The sequence below is a fragment of the Anser cygnoides genome, chromosome 2 (assembly GCF_040182565.1).
Source record: "Anser cygnoides isolate HZ-2024a breed goose chromosome 2, Taihu_goose_T2T_genome, whole genome shotgun sequence".
Taxonomy (NCBI): domain Eukaryota; kingdom Metazoa; phylum Chordata; class Aves; order Anseriformes; family Anatidae; genus Anser; species Anser cygnoides.
This window is the reverse complement of record NC_089874.1, coordinates 72,651,687-72,667,569: the sequence shown is the minus strand read 5'-3', so window position 1 is coordinate 72,667,569 and position 15,883 is coordinate 72,651,687. Positions and strand designations below refer to the sequence as shown.

Here is a 15,883-nt window from a genome sequence, read left to right as displayed (position 1 = left end):
ACAAGCCAGTTGCCTCCTGGCCAGATCTTGACTTCTTTACACACCAGCCTGCGACTTCAGGTTCCATCTCACAAGTAACAGCTTTAAAAGGCCTGCTTTTATTAGCTCAGAAATAGTGTAAATAACCATTTCCTTGAAGAGTAAGCTAGTTCCTCATAGTCACGATTGCACTCCTCCCAACCAGTTTTACTTTTTTTCTCCATTGAGCTTTCAGTGTTTCCACACACTTGGTTCTTATGTGCTCTTCCTATTTGCCACACAGCTCTTAACTGGCTGTGAAGTGAAATCCCTGTGACTCCATCCAGCTCCCCTGCATCCCTTGCAGAGCCCTCCAGCCCTCTCAACCTCCACCGCACCAAAAGTGACAGGAGGGAGCACAGGGTGGTTTGTGTCTGTGTGCACCGGGTGACTTCTTGCATTTGCAAGCACCCGAGCCGTGCCTTTGCTTGGATGTGCTGCTTGGACCTCACGCTCCTGTGCTGATGTGCTGTTAAATGTGAAGTGATGCCCTGATAAACAGGATCTCCGGGAGGTCCTGTCGGATGGGCGGCTGGCCCCCGCAGGGACCGGGATGGGGGCTTTCGGAGGTAAAATAAAATAGTAACGAAGGGGGGAAGAAGAGTAATAAAGGGGGGGGGGGGGGGGGGGGGGAAGTAATAAAGGAGGAGGAAAGAAGAATAGAGAGGAAAATAATAAAGGGGGTAAGAGTAGTAAAGGGGGAAAATAGCAAAGGGAGTAAGCAGTAGAGGGGGAAAGTAGTAAAGGGGGAAAGTATTAAAGTGGAAAAAATAGTAAAGGGGGAAATGATAAAAGTGTAAAAGGGAAAAAAACAGAGGAAAAAAGAGGGTGAAAAAGTAAGACCGCAGCTGCCTCGCCCCCGGGCGCTGCCCGCCCCGGCCGTGCGGCCGCCGCTACCTGGCTCCTGGCCGGGCCGGGCGGGCACCTGGCGGCCCCCCGCCGTGCCGAGCCGTGCCGAGCCGTGCCGAGCCGCGGATGCTGCCGGGCGGCAGCGGCGCGCCCCCGGCCGGAGGCGGTCTCCCCGTGAGGCGGCGCCTGCCCGGGCCGCGGGGCTGCGCGGGGGCGGGCCGGGGGCGGGCGGGCCGCGGAGCGCGCCGGGGTCCCGCCGCGCGCCCATCGCTCCCCTGCGGGGCGGCGCGGGCGGACGGCGACTTAGCGCCGACTTGATGAACTTTGCACAGCCACCCAAACGCCATTTTGAGCGCTTTTTTTTTTTTTTTTTTTCCCTCTCCCGGAACGAGGCCGCGGAGCCCTCCCCCTCCCCTCCGTGCCCCCCCCGTGGTGGTGTCCCCCCCCCGGCTCCTCCCGGCATGTCGCGCCGCAAGCAGCCCAGCCCCAGCAAAGTCCGGCGTAAGTACCGCGCACAAAGGGCAGGAGCGGGACCCCCCGGGAGGGCTCTTTCCAGACCGGGGGGTGGAAATAAAAAAAAAAACAAACTTTCCGGGGGCTTTGGGGTGGGGGGGGTGAGGAGGTCGCGGCGTGTTGTCGGTCGGCCGGGAGAGCGGTGAAAAAAGCGAAACGCTCGTCGGGGGGAAGGAAGGAAAAAGTTTCCTTGCGAAAAAAAAAAAAAAGGGGGAGGAAAAAAGTTTGGCTGGCAGCGGTGGAGATGATGATGAGTTCGTGCAGCCTCCCTCTTCCCTTCCCCCGCTCCTCCCTCTCCTCTCCTCCCTCCGCGGCTCCTATTTTTTTTTCTCTTTCTTTTTTTTTCTCTCCCCCTTCCCTGTTGCAGACTTTCTACCAACCAGCGGCACCAGCCGCGGCGTTTTGCCTCCAGGACCTGATGCTCATCCATATTAAACCGTCTGAGCTCAGGAATCCGGCCAGCTCATCCCCCCCCTCCCGCTGCAAAGTTTATTTTTAACCAGCCACAATTTGGATGGGGCTGCGAGGAAGCCACATCTTCTAGCCCAGCTCCGGCAGCCCCCCCGGCCCGGAGCCTTTTCCCTTTTCCCTTTTTTTTTTTTTTTGCCCCGGGGTCGGTGCCCCCCCTCGCTCGGGGGGGCCGGCGGTGGGAGCGGGGCCCGGCCGGGAGGCCCCCGCCGAGCGACGGAGCCGGGATGAAGGCGCCCCTCCGCAGGTAGACCGGGCATCCCCCCGCCAAACCGCCGCCTCCCTTCTCTTCTTCCTTCCCTCCGCTGCCCCGTCCCTCTTTTCTCCTTCTTTTTAAAGGGTTTTTCTTTTATTTTTCCCCTCTCTTTTCCTCCCCCCCCCCCCCGGGACGTGCGTGTCCTTTCCCCTCCCGGCCTGCGCGGCGGGGCGGGGAGATTTGGGATGGGGGGGGTGTTATGGGGGTAAGGGGGGCAGAGGGACGTGGCCCCAGCCCTGGGGGTGATCCCTGGCCCTGGGGGTGTCCCCTGCCCCCCCGGGGTGTCTCCCAGCCCCGCCGCCTTTGTGTGCCGCTACAGGAAGGAGCCGGGCAGCATCCGAGCCGGGGGGGGGTCCCTCTTCTTCTCCCCCATCCCCGTGTTCCCATCCCGTCCCCTTCTCGGAGAACCCCCAAATCCGGCTGCCCCGGGGCTGGAAACCAACTTTTGCCCCCCCCCACTCTGTTCTCCGTGCCCAGGCGGGGGGGGATGCGGCGTGCGGAGCTGGACCAGGGGGGCTGGGATGGAGGGGCTGGGTTGGGGGTAAAGGGGGGCTCCTCTGCCGTGCCCCCCACCCCAGCACGCTGCTGTGGGGCAGAGCAGGGCCATGGGGAGCACTGAGATGCTGCTGCAGCCCGACGGGCTTTTTTTTCTGCAGAGAGCAGAGGAGGGAGGGCGGTGGATTGAACTTTGTCATGTCGCAGATAAGTTTCCTCTGGCTTCTTCTCCCTGTGCTTCTCCCCCCGCCTCCCCTCCGCACGCACGCGGGGTTGGTTGTTTTTTTTTTCCTTGTATTTTTTTTCTGCTTTTGTTTTGTTTAGTCTTTTTTCACCCTAAAGAACCAACTTTCCCTCGTTTCACCTCTCAGCTGTGATATCCTTGTCTGCTTGGCATCCTCGCCCGGGAGGAGCGAGCAGAGCGCTTCCCCTGGCTCAGCACATTTCCCTTCCCGGCCCACCGAGGCCGTCCACCCCCCTGGCCCCCCAGCTCCTCCAGCCCAGGCTGGGGCTGATGCTGCCTGGTTCTGGCCACCAAGCAGCCAGCATCCTGCCGGGGAGCCACTGAACTGATTTCTGGAGGGAAGTGGGGGGAAGAAAACAAGAGAGTTTTAGTCCTGGCTCCCTCTTTTGCCCGTCTTCTGGCCTAGATAAGATCGAGTGTGGTTACGTGCTTGAGAAAGTAGCTAACCGTGTAGTTCAGTCTGATTTGGGGGCAGCAGCCTAGGAGAGGCACTAAATGCAGCCGGTGTTGCCAGCCTTTCCAGCGCTGTGCCTTGGAAAAAGCCAAAACGTGCTCCTTAATGCCAGGAGCGGTTGCTAAACGCTGTCCTGCTGCCCCTGCAGCGCCCAGCAGACAGCTGGTACGGCGGCTGGAGGTTTCGCCTTGAGGTCAGCCGTTCTGACACGAGCACCGAGTTTTGTTACCGCAGTTCCTGTTTTCCACAGGGTCAGCGTGCGTGAAAGGGATGCAGTGACTCGGGGTCAGGCCAGCCATATTTGTTTTAGGTTCTAATTTTCCCTTTGAAGACTTAAGGGTATATAGTCTCTTCTCTGTGCGCCTGCATAATGCCCATTAGCCTTAACGGGAGTTAGGTACGTCCATGGAAGAATGGGGCCTTTTGTTTGTTAGAAACCCAGAACCAGTGTGAATCCATCATCCAATCAGCCCGAGTACCAGGGCTCTCCCTCACCTGCCAGCAGGGACACATCCAGCTTGCTTTCTTGCTACGGGGCAGCTTTGCTCAGCCTGGTGTGGCCTCTTTTGCTGCCTCACCTTCCTTCTCCCGGCATCCATCTCTGGAACGGAATTTGCATCGTGCAGTTGGAAAAACACCATCCTGTAGGTACAGTTGAGTAAACTTTTCTGTTGCTCTTATTTCGCAGGAAGCTTCTAATTGTCAGGCTGCCATTTGTCCATCAGGAGTGGCTATTTTTGTAGCCACTATTTCACATTTCGTTTAATAGCTGATGACCCTAAAAAATGCACGTGTATATATGTATTATTTATTTACTATATACTTATATATATACTTATATATATACTTATATATTAAATATATACATATACATGTGTATATATACCTATTTTTTTGCCTCATTATTAAGACAGTGTAACAGGGTGTTTGCTGGCTTTTTCTTTTTTCCTCCTCATGCAAAGCTGGGGTTTGAAGCTTTGTTTGCTTGCAGATTTCAGTGTAGTGGAACATCTTATTCCGCCTCCGCTTATGCAGGTTGTGCACCCCTTAACTCCTTACTGTGTTTGCTGGCCCTCTGACCAAATGGCTTTTGGCTTTGATTTTGAGGGTTCAGGAGATGCTTGAAGTTTCAAAACTGGGAAAGCTGAATGTCTTAAATTATCTGTGAGCAATATCTACAATCTCCATCAGTACCAAAGGCAAGTGTAGTGTTTCCCAAGGCATACAGACAGTGACTTCTGTAGTGCTTTTCTCAGTCCTTAAGGATGTTATCACTTTTTCTAAACTGAAGTCACGGTGCAATCGTAACAAAAGCTTGACTTTAGCCAATGCAAGTTTCTTCTTAAGCAGAAATGCAGTTTGGATTGCTCTCAGTTGGATTTCTTATTTAAATAAAAACTGTTCACGTACTTACATTGTGTAGATTAAAAACATATAGATAAATCCCTTTGGTTATATTCATTATCCCTTGTAAAAGTAGATGGTGCTTAGAAGGTCATAGGATAAGTGTTGCTAAGCAGCTAAACAGAAGGACGCTAAAATTAACCTGAGTGTTTTTGTAAGGGATTCACTTTTTAAGTTGCAGTGGTCTTTTGTTTGACTTAAAATGCAAGTTTTTGATAGTAAGACATCTGAAAAAAAATGCTTAGATGTGTGAATAAAGCTTTCCAGAGGACTGTGTTGAGCAGTCAAGTTGTCTAAGTAGAGAAGTAATTCCAGCCTCCCCCAGTATGCCTAAACGTTACCAGGATTGGGCCCTCCATTTGTGCCCTTTGCAAATGTCCTTCCAGAGTTATCTGTTGCTCACTTCTCCGAGAGCATCTGATGTGTATTGGATAGCAGCCTGTAGGGACAGTGTTGGGAAAAAAAGAAACTGCAAAGGTTCCCCAGGAGCAAGCAGAAAACAAGTAAATCCTGTTAGTCTCAAAATCTATGCAAGTGCAGAAAAAGCCCCTTTTAACTTTTTGATGGATGATGCCTAAGCTTGGAAATCTGTGTTTTAGGTGTACGCTCCTGCAACGTGTGAAGTCATGTCTGCTGCTTTCAGTGCAGCAGAAGCTGCTGCGAAGGGAGCGCGCTATTGGACCGCGCTGGTAGCAGTTTGAGACGGCTGCCTTGATGATGTGGTAGTTTCTTTCCTGGGAGGTAATTGTTTTCGGAGGAGGACGGCAGCGCTGCTTTCAGGTCTCAGGAGGTAGGGAGAATGCCTGTTGCTCCATGTCTTTTTCTTTTACCTCCTTTATGAATTCAAGCAAAACGCCGGTCGTGGGATTACAGCTTTAAAATATGCTTTTTCAGGAGTATTCTGCGCCTTGGAAAGGGGCCAGGAACTGCTTTGTGTTCTTTTGAGCACAGCTTCATCGTGGATGTAGTGCTCGGGTACCCTGCAACTTTTTTGAGAAGCGTCTGGAGGAGCAAATGTAAACTTTGGGGGTGAGAAGGAATTGCCTCCTGAGACTGTGCGATGATTTAAACAGCCTTGTTTCTGGCTTTGAGGTGGGAGGTTTGACGTGCCATGTTGTTGTCCAGAAGTTAAAGCAGATTTTCTTTGGGGAGGCGCAAGATGAGTCCTTCCTGTGTGTGGTGGTTTGTAATATCCTACATGAAACGGCAGCTGTGGGAGCTGCCCCCTGCCTTCCGTTTAGAGGTACCTTTATAGACAGTGATTTTCAAGGAAGGATTTGGGTGTCTTTGGAAATGCCGCGCTCTGGTGATGCACTGAAAAGTTAGCTGGTCCTGTGGAGCCGGGGAGGGCTCAAAAGTTGCCAAGCTTTGCCAGGTCTGGTTTGGTTATCAGCCTGTGGTTAAAAATGAAAGGAGGTGAGCTCGGCTGAGGTGCGAAGTGCTGACTCTGTTCTGGGGTACTTCTGGACAGGAATTGTCCTAAAATTGTCCTCTGGTTTTGAGGGCCAGCAGCTCGGAAATGAGTGCGGGGCAGCAGTACCAGAGCATCTCACCTGCCTTCCCTCCGCGTGTTGCTCAGAGCAGGGTGTGACAAAACTTACCTAAAGCTCACGCTAGGGTTTTACGGGGAAAGGTGAAAAGTGCAGGTAATTGCCAGCTGGGCCATATGCTGTGGACTCCTGTTAGGTGGCTCGTTCGGCTTGTGCTGCCCTATCCCAGTGGTGTAAAAGGGTCGAAACAAGAAAAAGGGCCTGGACAAAAGGGAGAAGAGTCAGTGGGATACTTGTCTTGCAGCTGTGCCAGTGTTAAAGCTGTTAGAGATGCCTGCTGCAGTCAGAAATAAATTGCTTGATGTAACCGAACAGCACCTGGACCCGTGTTTCCTTTAGAAATGACACAGGCACTTCTGGTGTATCCTACTTTTTTTTTTTTTTTTTTTTTTTTGTAGTATTTCAGCCTTCAGGTTGGCCAGCCTAGGAATCAATAAAGGTGGTTGCCTTTGAATAGGTGCTTTACACAAAAGAAGTAGTTGATGGGTGGAGACTGTTTATTTAGGGTGATTCAACTAAGTAATGCTAAGAGAATCTGAATACCTCTTTAGAGATGTAGAGAAAGGCAGCTGTTTTAACAACAGGATTCACCTGCAGAGTCCACAGAGATGCTAGAGCAAGGGAAAAGAAAAGCTGTCAATATCCCCCAGGGGCATTGTTAGGCTCCTGGCCTGAAATAGGTATTCAAGGACCATTAGAGAGAGAGGCCTTTAATGCCTTGATTGCCTCCCCCATCTCCTTTGCTGGTGTCCCTGCAGAAGCACCTGGAATGCAACTTTCACATTCCGCTGCTTTCCTGCATCTAACCTTACTCACCGAAACCATGTCGTGCTTAATCTTATTCACTTAGGATCTTGAAAGATTTTTTCCTTGTGAAGAAGACATCCCCTTCCTTGGTCTGGTGTCTGATGTTCCTTTGAAGATGGGTTCGCACGAGGGACGTTACTTTGTGCAGAACTCTCAACAAGTGTTGGGAGAGCTGATTATACACTGTGGCCAAGGGACTTAACAGTGCAATCACTGGCAGCTTCGAAAAATTAAATTTTGGCTTTTAAGTGGGTTTGAGTAAAAAGTACATTAAGCACCTTAGAAGTTTTCTATGCTGGTATGCCTGGGCGACTTGCTAATTTGCCTCTGAAAATAAATGTATTTTGTGCTTAATAATGGAAGTGTTAGCCCCTGATACATGTAAGACTTCTCTGGTTGTCATCTCCTGGTGGAGATTGTAAAGCATGCTTTCTTGATACAGCACAAACTGACTTGTAGGTGTTGTAGAAATGTGTGGCCTGCATCACCCATCCTTTGAAAACGGAGGATGATCAACTTCTGACAAACATTTTTTAGTTAATTTAGGTATGTATCTCCTCTGTAAAGGTGAGAGGAACAAAATGTTCACGTTGAAGTGTAGCTGGCCTTTGCTTTTACCTTGTGTGATTAGCTGGCTTTAGCAGGAGCCCTTGTTAGTCCCGTTCCTTACGGCAGGTGATGTCAGTGCTCAGATGTATCAGCGCCTGGGAGTGTTTTGCTTGCAGTACTTGCATCACAGCAATAAATCCATTCCTGTGTTGAGGCCGTGCTCCTTCACACTGCTGGTGCTGCAGCCCAGGCAAGGGAGAACTGCTTTGGATTTTGCAGTAATCAGCAGCAGTACTTCCTTTTGTTTCCTTTAGGGAGCAACATTACTGTTAATTTGGACCACTCACAGCTTTGGGTAGGGGAAAGAGCCTAGTTTAAGTAAGTTCCTCTCCTTGTTCTATTACACAAAATGCATTTTCCTCCTCAAATTAAGTTTGTTGTGTCTCATTGCTCTTAGGGTGTTGAGCACATGAGAAGCGGCCAGGACGTGAATACCCATGTACTGTTCTTCATCCAAGTGCACGTGTTTTTCTGCTGCTCATGCAGTTGCCTGTGTATTGAGGACAACAGGTGGCTGTGGCGTCTTGGGTGTGTGCTTGCTGGCTTTGTCCTCTTCTTCTCCCCAAAAGCCTTAAGGGATCCTGAACCGGTGTGCACTTGGATAACTTGTGGCACCGCTCAGATGTTCCACGGTCTGAGCGTCCTGATCTTTTTGGGTAGAAGGAAGGAAAGCTGCAGCAGGAGGCTCACTTTTTAGGTGAGACTCTGAAGGTCCAGGAGGTGGAACTGCGTGCTGCAGAAGATAGATGTGGAAGAGATGGAGCTGGGTTACTGAGGGCTTCTGTTTATGACTCTACTTTCCAGGCAAAGAAGTATGAGTGCAATGATGAGTTCTTCTCAATGGAGATGTAACTTATGCCTTGCGTTTAGTTGATTTGGAGGACATATTTCTTTTGTTCTCTTTTTCTAGCGGCTGCAGGTATCAATGGTTCTTCTTCCTTATCAGACAGCCCAGCCAGGTGCCAGCTAGTACACTTTACCACGTTTCCAAGTAAGGTTCAAAGCTGTGGTCCTTGGCAGCTTCTGGAACAAGTCTTGGATCAGCTTCCAGCTTTCACAGCAGATAGGTGGCTTTTCTGCTTGGGAAGATCTCTTAGCAGTGTTTGAACTGGCAGGAGCCCGACTGTCATGTTGCGAAATGGTAAAGAGAGCTATATCACCGTGCCCCTAATTCCCTGATGTAAACTTAGTTTATTGTTGGAAACCGTGCTTCTCCTTAAACTGTGAGGAATTTATCATTTTCATATCAGTGTCACCTACATTTTGAAGTAGAAATCTTCTCGGTCCTCTGTCTCCATTCCTCCTTTTTGGGAAGCATCAGTGTTGTTTTGCTGAATGTGAAGTGACTGGGAATGACTGCCACGTTCTGCCTAACCAGAGGGTGAATTCCTAGGGGTGGGCGAAGTGATCGATACCTCAGAGTGGATGCCAGTTACCCCAGAAGGAAGCCATGCAGATTATAAACTCTGCAGGAAGGAACTGGTGGATTCTGTACGCTCGGCAGCCCCGTTAACTGCACCTCAAGCCGTTTCCAATCTGTACTTTCAAAGCTCTTGGAACTTGTAAGCTCTTTAAATCTAGTGACTTAGGATTTTCCATGGCTCCCTTTTCCCTTGAGAAAGAAAAAGATAGGAGTAAGTGGTAAGGTTTCTCATCTTAAGTGCTCCATAGTCAGCAAATGCCTTCATGGAACTGCTAAGTGGGCCAAGCTGAACACAGATTGTGTCTCATTACGGTTGCTTTTACGTGTTTAATAAATCAGTAGATGTGTAAATAGTATGTAGAAGTGGAAAACATGGCTTCACTCGAATCAACAGCAAAACTCTTTCAGACTTCACTGGACTAAGATTTTGTGTGGGGTATGTACAGCTGAAAGCTCTTGAGCATTCATAGCATGAAAGACGCCAGGAAACTTTAAAAAACTGAAACACTAATGGTGCCTTTGTATTTTTCTGCTGCTTGAAATTCCTACAGGTGTAGTTATAAATTCAGTGCATCTATTTCAGGAGGTTGTATGATAAACAAAAAACTGAATTTGAGCTATAATAGCCTATTTGACTAAATTCTCTTCCATCCTGGGTTTGGACAACGCTGAAACAGCGTGGGCATCCCTTTTCTAAATCGTAGAGGCAATGCTCTAGCTTTCGTGAGTATATTCCCTCTGGTGAGTGGGAGGAGGACTTGTCCTTCCCAAGCCTGTCCTTCCCTGCAGGAAAAGGAGAATGCAGAGGATTCTCCCCAAGGATGGATCTGGGGCAGAGATGGCCCCTGCGTGTTTGGGGCTGGAGTTTTTATTTACACCCTTGCGTAACCCTTAGTCTCCATAGGAAAAGATGTGGATTAGTAGATTTGGAACGCCGCGGGCTTGCATGTGGCTGTGGTCTGCCCAACAGCCAATGTGTGCTGGTGTTGCATAGCGAATGTACTGATGCATGCCTGGGGTCGTCCAGCGAGTTACCCCCTGCAGAAGGATCTGCTGGTACCCAACTTTTGGCCTGGTGCATTGGCAGCCTCCGTCTTGCCTGCACTTGACTTGCAGTAAATGCTTCTGTTTGTGTGCTCACTGTCTTTCTTTTTCAAATGATCACTAAAAAGTGTGTTGGCCAAAAATAATTTACGTTGGACAAGAGGATGCCAGGAGCACATACAAACTGCACGCTGTATTTGCTGTCCCGGCGGGTGATTCAAACAGGGCTGCGCAACTCAGTAGCACAGATGTGGATTAAGAAAGTCCAGATCGCTGATGTAAAAATTCCACTCTTTCTGGTAATGGATGTTTATACGAGCTGCCTAGTCCACAGACCCAAGAAACGAGCTGGTGGTGGTCTTTGTTTAATTCCCACTATACAGATGCCAAGTGTTAGGCTTTGATTTCCTACACTGTAAACTCTTCGGGGCAGGGATCAGCATTCAATTACTGAGTTTTGAAAAGCCACCTAGCACACTGTGGAACTGACCTGCTCGGCAGTACCTCAGTATAAATGTTTAATTATAACTATCTTCTTACCCCATGGTGGAGTCTTTCCAGATATCAAGGTTGAGGCATGCTGGGAACCTGCGCTGCTGCCGCTGAGGTGTCCGTGTATAAACAGAGAGCTTTGGTTGCAAGGCACAGTTTGGGTAGCTCTCTTGAATGCCTAGGTTGCACACGAGGGACAAGGATTCAGGTGTTTTTTCTCTAGGTAACGGTGCAAGAATATGCACATGTTCAGGGGGCTGTGTGGTGCTTGGTTTAGAAGGAGATATGCTCCTCAATGTAATACTTGTTTGAAAACATCACAGTCAGACTGCATCCTCTCTCACTTTTGCTTTAGGTCTGAATGTAAAAATGTCAAATATTAAAGTTCTGAAATGCAGAAATTAGAAGAAACTGGGATTAGAAAGATATCACCCCTCGGTATGTCCTGTTCCCAGGACTGAAACGAAATGCAGTTGCTGGCTCGTGCCATTCAGAAAGTAATCTAATTCTCTTGCCTTGAGTGACTTGCATTGTAGCTTTAAACTGAATTCTTAAATCACCCCAACAGTGATGTATGTATCATTCGTTATGTTTATACAACATGAAAGCATATGGAGTAATGGAAACATCTAGAAATTAGACCTCCAGAGAAGACTCCCATTTTAATCAGGTTACTTACTTGGATTAAACCAAACCAAATTTAAAACATGTGGGCTCGTGTACTAACCTAGTTGCATTTTCAGCACTCCGGGGGTCCGTCTGGGAGTTTATCGGTGCACTGTCGTAGGCTGTTCCAGGCGCCTTTATAGGAGCAGTTTGGTGTTACTAAGGTTGGAATAAGCTGATGTCAGATTTTTGTCCACAGTGCATAGCAAGTAGAGGTCAAACACTTGCACAGCCGGTGATACTATGACTTGTTAAGAATGTACGCAGCAGGTCGCTTTTCAAAACATCTTTTGAAAAGCAGCCTGTGAGAGCGGTGCCACGTATAAGAGACATGCATCTTCCTCTGGCATCAGCAAATGGATGCATCCTATCAAATTGGACTGCTGAGCATGTTTAGTCATGTTACTGTAATAAGCTCTGGGAACAGGAATGGGTTTTACCTTACTGCACTTTGTGAAGATTTGAATGAATTTGACTGGTTTGTTCCAGAGAAACTCGTGTTTGTATCTGCCGCTTTTGTGCTGGGTATACAGAAGGAAGGAGTCGGTTTTGTTTCTTGGCTGAAGGGGGTTTCTTTGCCGTGGAGAATTGCTAACATTACTGCACTCAGTTGGACCTCTTCTAAGGAATAATAACTTAAAAAAAAATCCCAAGTGATTCCTGGAATGGTCAGTGTTTCTGGAGCTGATGGTGTACGTGGCTACTCGATTTTGAGGCTCCTCTTTGCCCCGATAAACCAAGTGGTAGGGACCCTCCTCTTGCTTCCAGCTGTAGCTTTCAGGCACCTCTACTTCTCCTGTCCCAATGTCTTGTCCTACAACACACACAGATGTAAAATTTGCTGTGCTGGGTGTTACCATCTATATCTTTTTCTTTTTATCTTAATGCAGCTTGGCCTGATGGCTCTCACGGTATTTCTAAAATTTGCCTTTGTGTGTATGTCGGAGGCAAGTCTAGATCATGCCAAGCACTGATCCTGCAGACACTTCAAACATAGATATAATTCTGTTTAAGGAGGCTGTTCCATTTAAGTCAAAATACTGGCATGGGTGAAGTTAAGGGAAGTGTTTCAGGACTGGGGCCTGTGTTTAACTTGCAGAAAAAGTATTCGTGACACAAGCCAGAATCTTTAACCCATTTGAGCTGTGACTGTGAACGCATCTTACTGCCTTCCGTTTCTGACCTACTTGAGAAAACACTGCTCAGCTTAAGGAGGTGTAGCCGGTCTTGTGGCCTGAGAAGAGCCGGCCTTGAGGAGACGCGGCGCTAGATGTGGCTGCAAACCCAAACTCCTTTGACGCACGGCGTCTGCAAGAGTTAAAGCAAAGCGCTCCAGCAGCTCATGTGTTCTCTGTGTGTGCATACTTTCCTAATCTTGACATGGGGTCTGAGCTGCAGGCTCCGAGGCCGTACGTGAAGTTGGCTTGGCTGCCACTTTTTCGCTCCCTGAATCTGGCTGCGGCTCAGCGGAGGGATGCTCTCTGCCGCTGGGATTACTGCAGGCAGGCAGCTGCTGAAAACTTGCGCCAGTGGGGCCGGCCGGACCAAAAGGTGTCCTGGCACAGCTCACGCGTCCTCGCGCTGCTTGGTGCCTTTGCAGGGAGCAGCAGAGGGAAGGAAAAGTACTGCAGTGGCCCCTTCGCTGCTTCTGGAAGACATCTCGCACCCGCGTTGCGCTCGCGGGTTGCTCTGGGTGAGCTTTTTGCTGCTCTGCTATCATCATTTGGCTGGAGAACAGCTGCCTCCAAGGATGGGGGTCTGTTTTAAAACAGGGGAACAGCTGTACAGAGCAGGGCCTGCGGGTTGCCAGGCAATCCCCGTGTCTGGGCAGGGGGAGGACAGAGCACATGTCTTTCTCCTCTAGGTGACAAAGTCCTCAGGGCATCGTGGGCCCTGCCTGTTCGGGAAGAAGAACTGCAGTTCCTTCACCCCACAGCCTGGCTGTCAAAAGTTACTGAACGCTTCTTACCAGAGGCTGGAAATGAAAACAGCCTTTTTTTTTCTTTTTTTTTTTTTTTTCCTTAGGTTTCCTTGGAAAGGCTGCCAGTGGCCACCTCGCCCCACCCTGCAGACGTGTGGGCGGGAGTGGGGGTAGCCGGCAGGAGGGAACATCACCAAAAAGGCAGAGCGACTTGGCTCTCGGCCATGAACAGGAGCAGGAACAGCTGCCTGGATAGCCCCCAGAGCCTCACTGATGTCAGCACAACCAGCGCTCCTTAAAACCCTGCACCGTGTGTGGGGGGCGCAGGGGGGCACGGCTGGGAGCAGGTTTGAGGGGGGAAAGCAGTGCATAAAAAAGCTGCTTTTTTTTTTTTTTCTTTCCCCCCTGTTGTTTGCTCTCTGAAGCAGACCTCTGCTTTCTGTAGCAATGGGAAGGTTTTGGATGAGTGAGTGAGAGTTACGAGAAATTCATAAAAGCCGAACAAGTTTCCAAAAGCAAGAAGCAGAAAGAATAAGCGTTGTAAAGTTTGTGTGTGTCTGCGGTGTGTCTGTTTGCTTGCTTTTTTCCTTTTAAGAGAAGCATGGCTAAGAACAGTTGGGTACTGTTGGAAAAATCTGTCAGTGCCATTCCCTTCTCTCTCTCCTGTGTTGTCTCTGAGAACTTGTCATACTGTGACAGATCATACTGTCAAACATCATACTGTGTTTGAAAAGTATCTGGCTTGCCTTGGGAAGCCGTATGAAATACGGCAGGATGTGGCATCCTGCAGTGAGCGTGTAACGTACGCTCACTTTGCCTCCTGCGCTGGCTCGAGCAGGGGCAGGGAGCGCACATAAGAGCATAAGTCTGCACTCCCTTCTGCTGATCCAGAGAGACGGCACCCACCTCGCCCTGTGGTTTACTGAAGCTGTCTTGGCCTGGAAGTTGATAGCAGGAGTGCCTGGTGTGGAAGGCCTCTGTGAATAAGGGCTGTGGGGCTGTCTGTCTGGCTGCCCTGATGCAGGGTTCACAGTGCAGAAGAATTACCCTCGACTGATACTGAACCAAATGAATGCGAGTTCCTCTCAGGCCTGAGACGACTTCTTCCTATTAAACACTAGTGCAGTACTTTCCAAAAGTCACAGGAGAATCTGACGTGTGGCTTGAAATGCTGAGGGAAGAGGATACCAGCTTTTCCAGAACTGTACAGCTCGATCGCAGAACGAGGTTGGACTGGACATGAAACTGGATTCCAGGGTGACGTGGTGATTGCAGTCTCCGCCGGCTTTGCTTCTTCCCACAGCTGGGGAGTTGATTTTCCCAGTAGGCCTGTGCCAGCGTAGTCCTGCTGCTAGTCTTGTGGTGTTTCCCCAACACAGAAGTCATGCTTGAATTGCTTGCAAGTGGTATGCAGCGCACAAATCTAGGCGACAGGGGTAAGCCAACCTATCCAGGCTTGTTGCAAAGCTGAATTTGCAAAATGCTGTCTCCATCAAGGCCAGTGTAGTAATGAGTTGCAGAGACTCTGTCTTGAAAAACAAACAGTGTGACACAGGCGTTCAGGGAGGAGGTCGTTGTGCTCTTGTGTAAGGCTGATGCTTTTTGTTAACTTTACAAGTCGGGTTAACGTCTCCTCTATCGTTCCAGAATTCTTGTAGCAATTAGCAGAAACGACACAGGGTCACAGAAGTTGTATGGGGCCAGGATAAGCATCTGTTCGTGTGCTTTTTAATCTGGAGAGTGGCATGAAAAATATGTTTCCTGAAGGTGACAGAGATACAGGAACAGAGTCAGGGAAAGAACCCAACTACTCTAAATCCAGTCCTGTGTCTTCACCATTAGATCCTGCTTCCTGTCTAGGCAGATGAACCCACATAAAACCCCTGGTTCACAAACAGATGACTTTCAAGTACTACTGGCATTGTAAAATACAGCTAGGGCTAATATATTTGTCCTGACTTTAATCTTGAGTGCCTGGTGGAATACCTGTAAGTATTTACATTTTAACATGAGCTTTTGTGCTTGTGAAAGCAGACAGTTTGACAGCAATGACCTCTCGCACAAAAGCCTGAATAAGTGATGAACTTCCAGCAAATCCATGACCTGAACTCTGCTGGATGTATATTGAAGGTGACATGTTAATATGGCCTGTGGCAGTACCAACAGGAGGCCTGGCTCTGTGCTGGGCTCTTCTGCTGGAGGTGGCCTGCCTCTCGCCACCCTCCATGCCTGCCCAAAGGCCTTCATGTAAGTCCTGGGAAATAAGGGTGCCTGTGCTCGCTGCCTAGGTGAGGGCCTTGGGCAAATGTTTGCTGCAGAACTGACTTCAGTGTTTCTGGAGGTTTCCCATCCTGCTGCTCTGCTCTGATGCTGGGTGAAGGGCTTGGTTTGAGTAGCTGAGAAGGCAGGAGGGTGGATGTGTCTGGGGCCTCCTAAGTGCTGCACTTCAGAGTTTGCTGTGCTTAAATTGAATTGAGCGATAGTTAAAACTTCAGTAATGGGCAGCTCTGGTGTTGGACACGTCTCTGCTGCAAGTGTGGTAACCTCTGGCTGTCAGACAGGGAAGACAGCTGTGGTATGGTAACCTCTGAATTCACTCTGACCTGAATCACGCTGAAGCTGCAGTTCCAGGGACGTTTCCCCAGTTCTGCCCTGCCCTGGAATAAGCAG

General features: G+C 49.4%; 1 protein-coding gene across 10 annotated transcripts in view; it reads left to right on the top strand.

Annotated features, from left to right (window-relative positions):
- The first annotated feature begins 1,093 nt into the window (after positions 1–1,093).
- RREB1 (ras responsive element binding protein 1) overlaps positions 1,094–15,883 on the top strand; it is a 135,210-nt gene continuing 120,420 nt past the window's right edge. For 3 of the 10 annotated variants that reach the window (XM_048072152.2, XM_048072151.2, XM_048072154.2), the window contains exon 1: positions 1,097–1,368. In XM_048072152.2, the coding sequence (XP_047928109.2) occupies positions 1,185–1,368 (184 nt within the window). In that variant the 5' untranslated portion in view covers positions 1,097–1,184. Of the gene's footprint in view, positions 1,369–1,529; positions 2,096–4,192; positions 5,492–15,883 lie in introns of those variants that run through there. The other 7 variants (XM_048072156.2, XM_048072153.2, XM_013179274.3 and 4 more) reach the window with 5 other exon arrangements.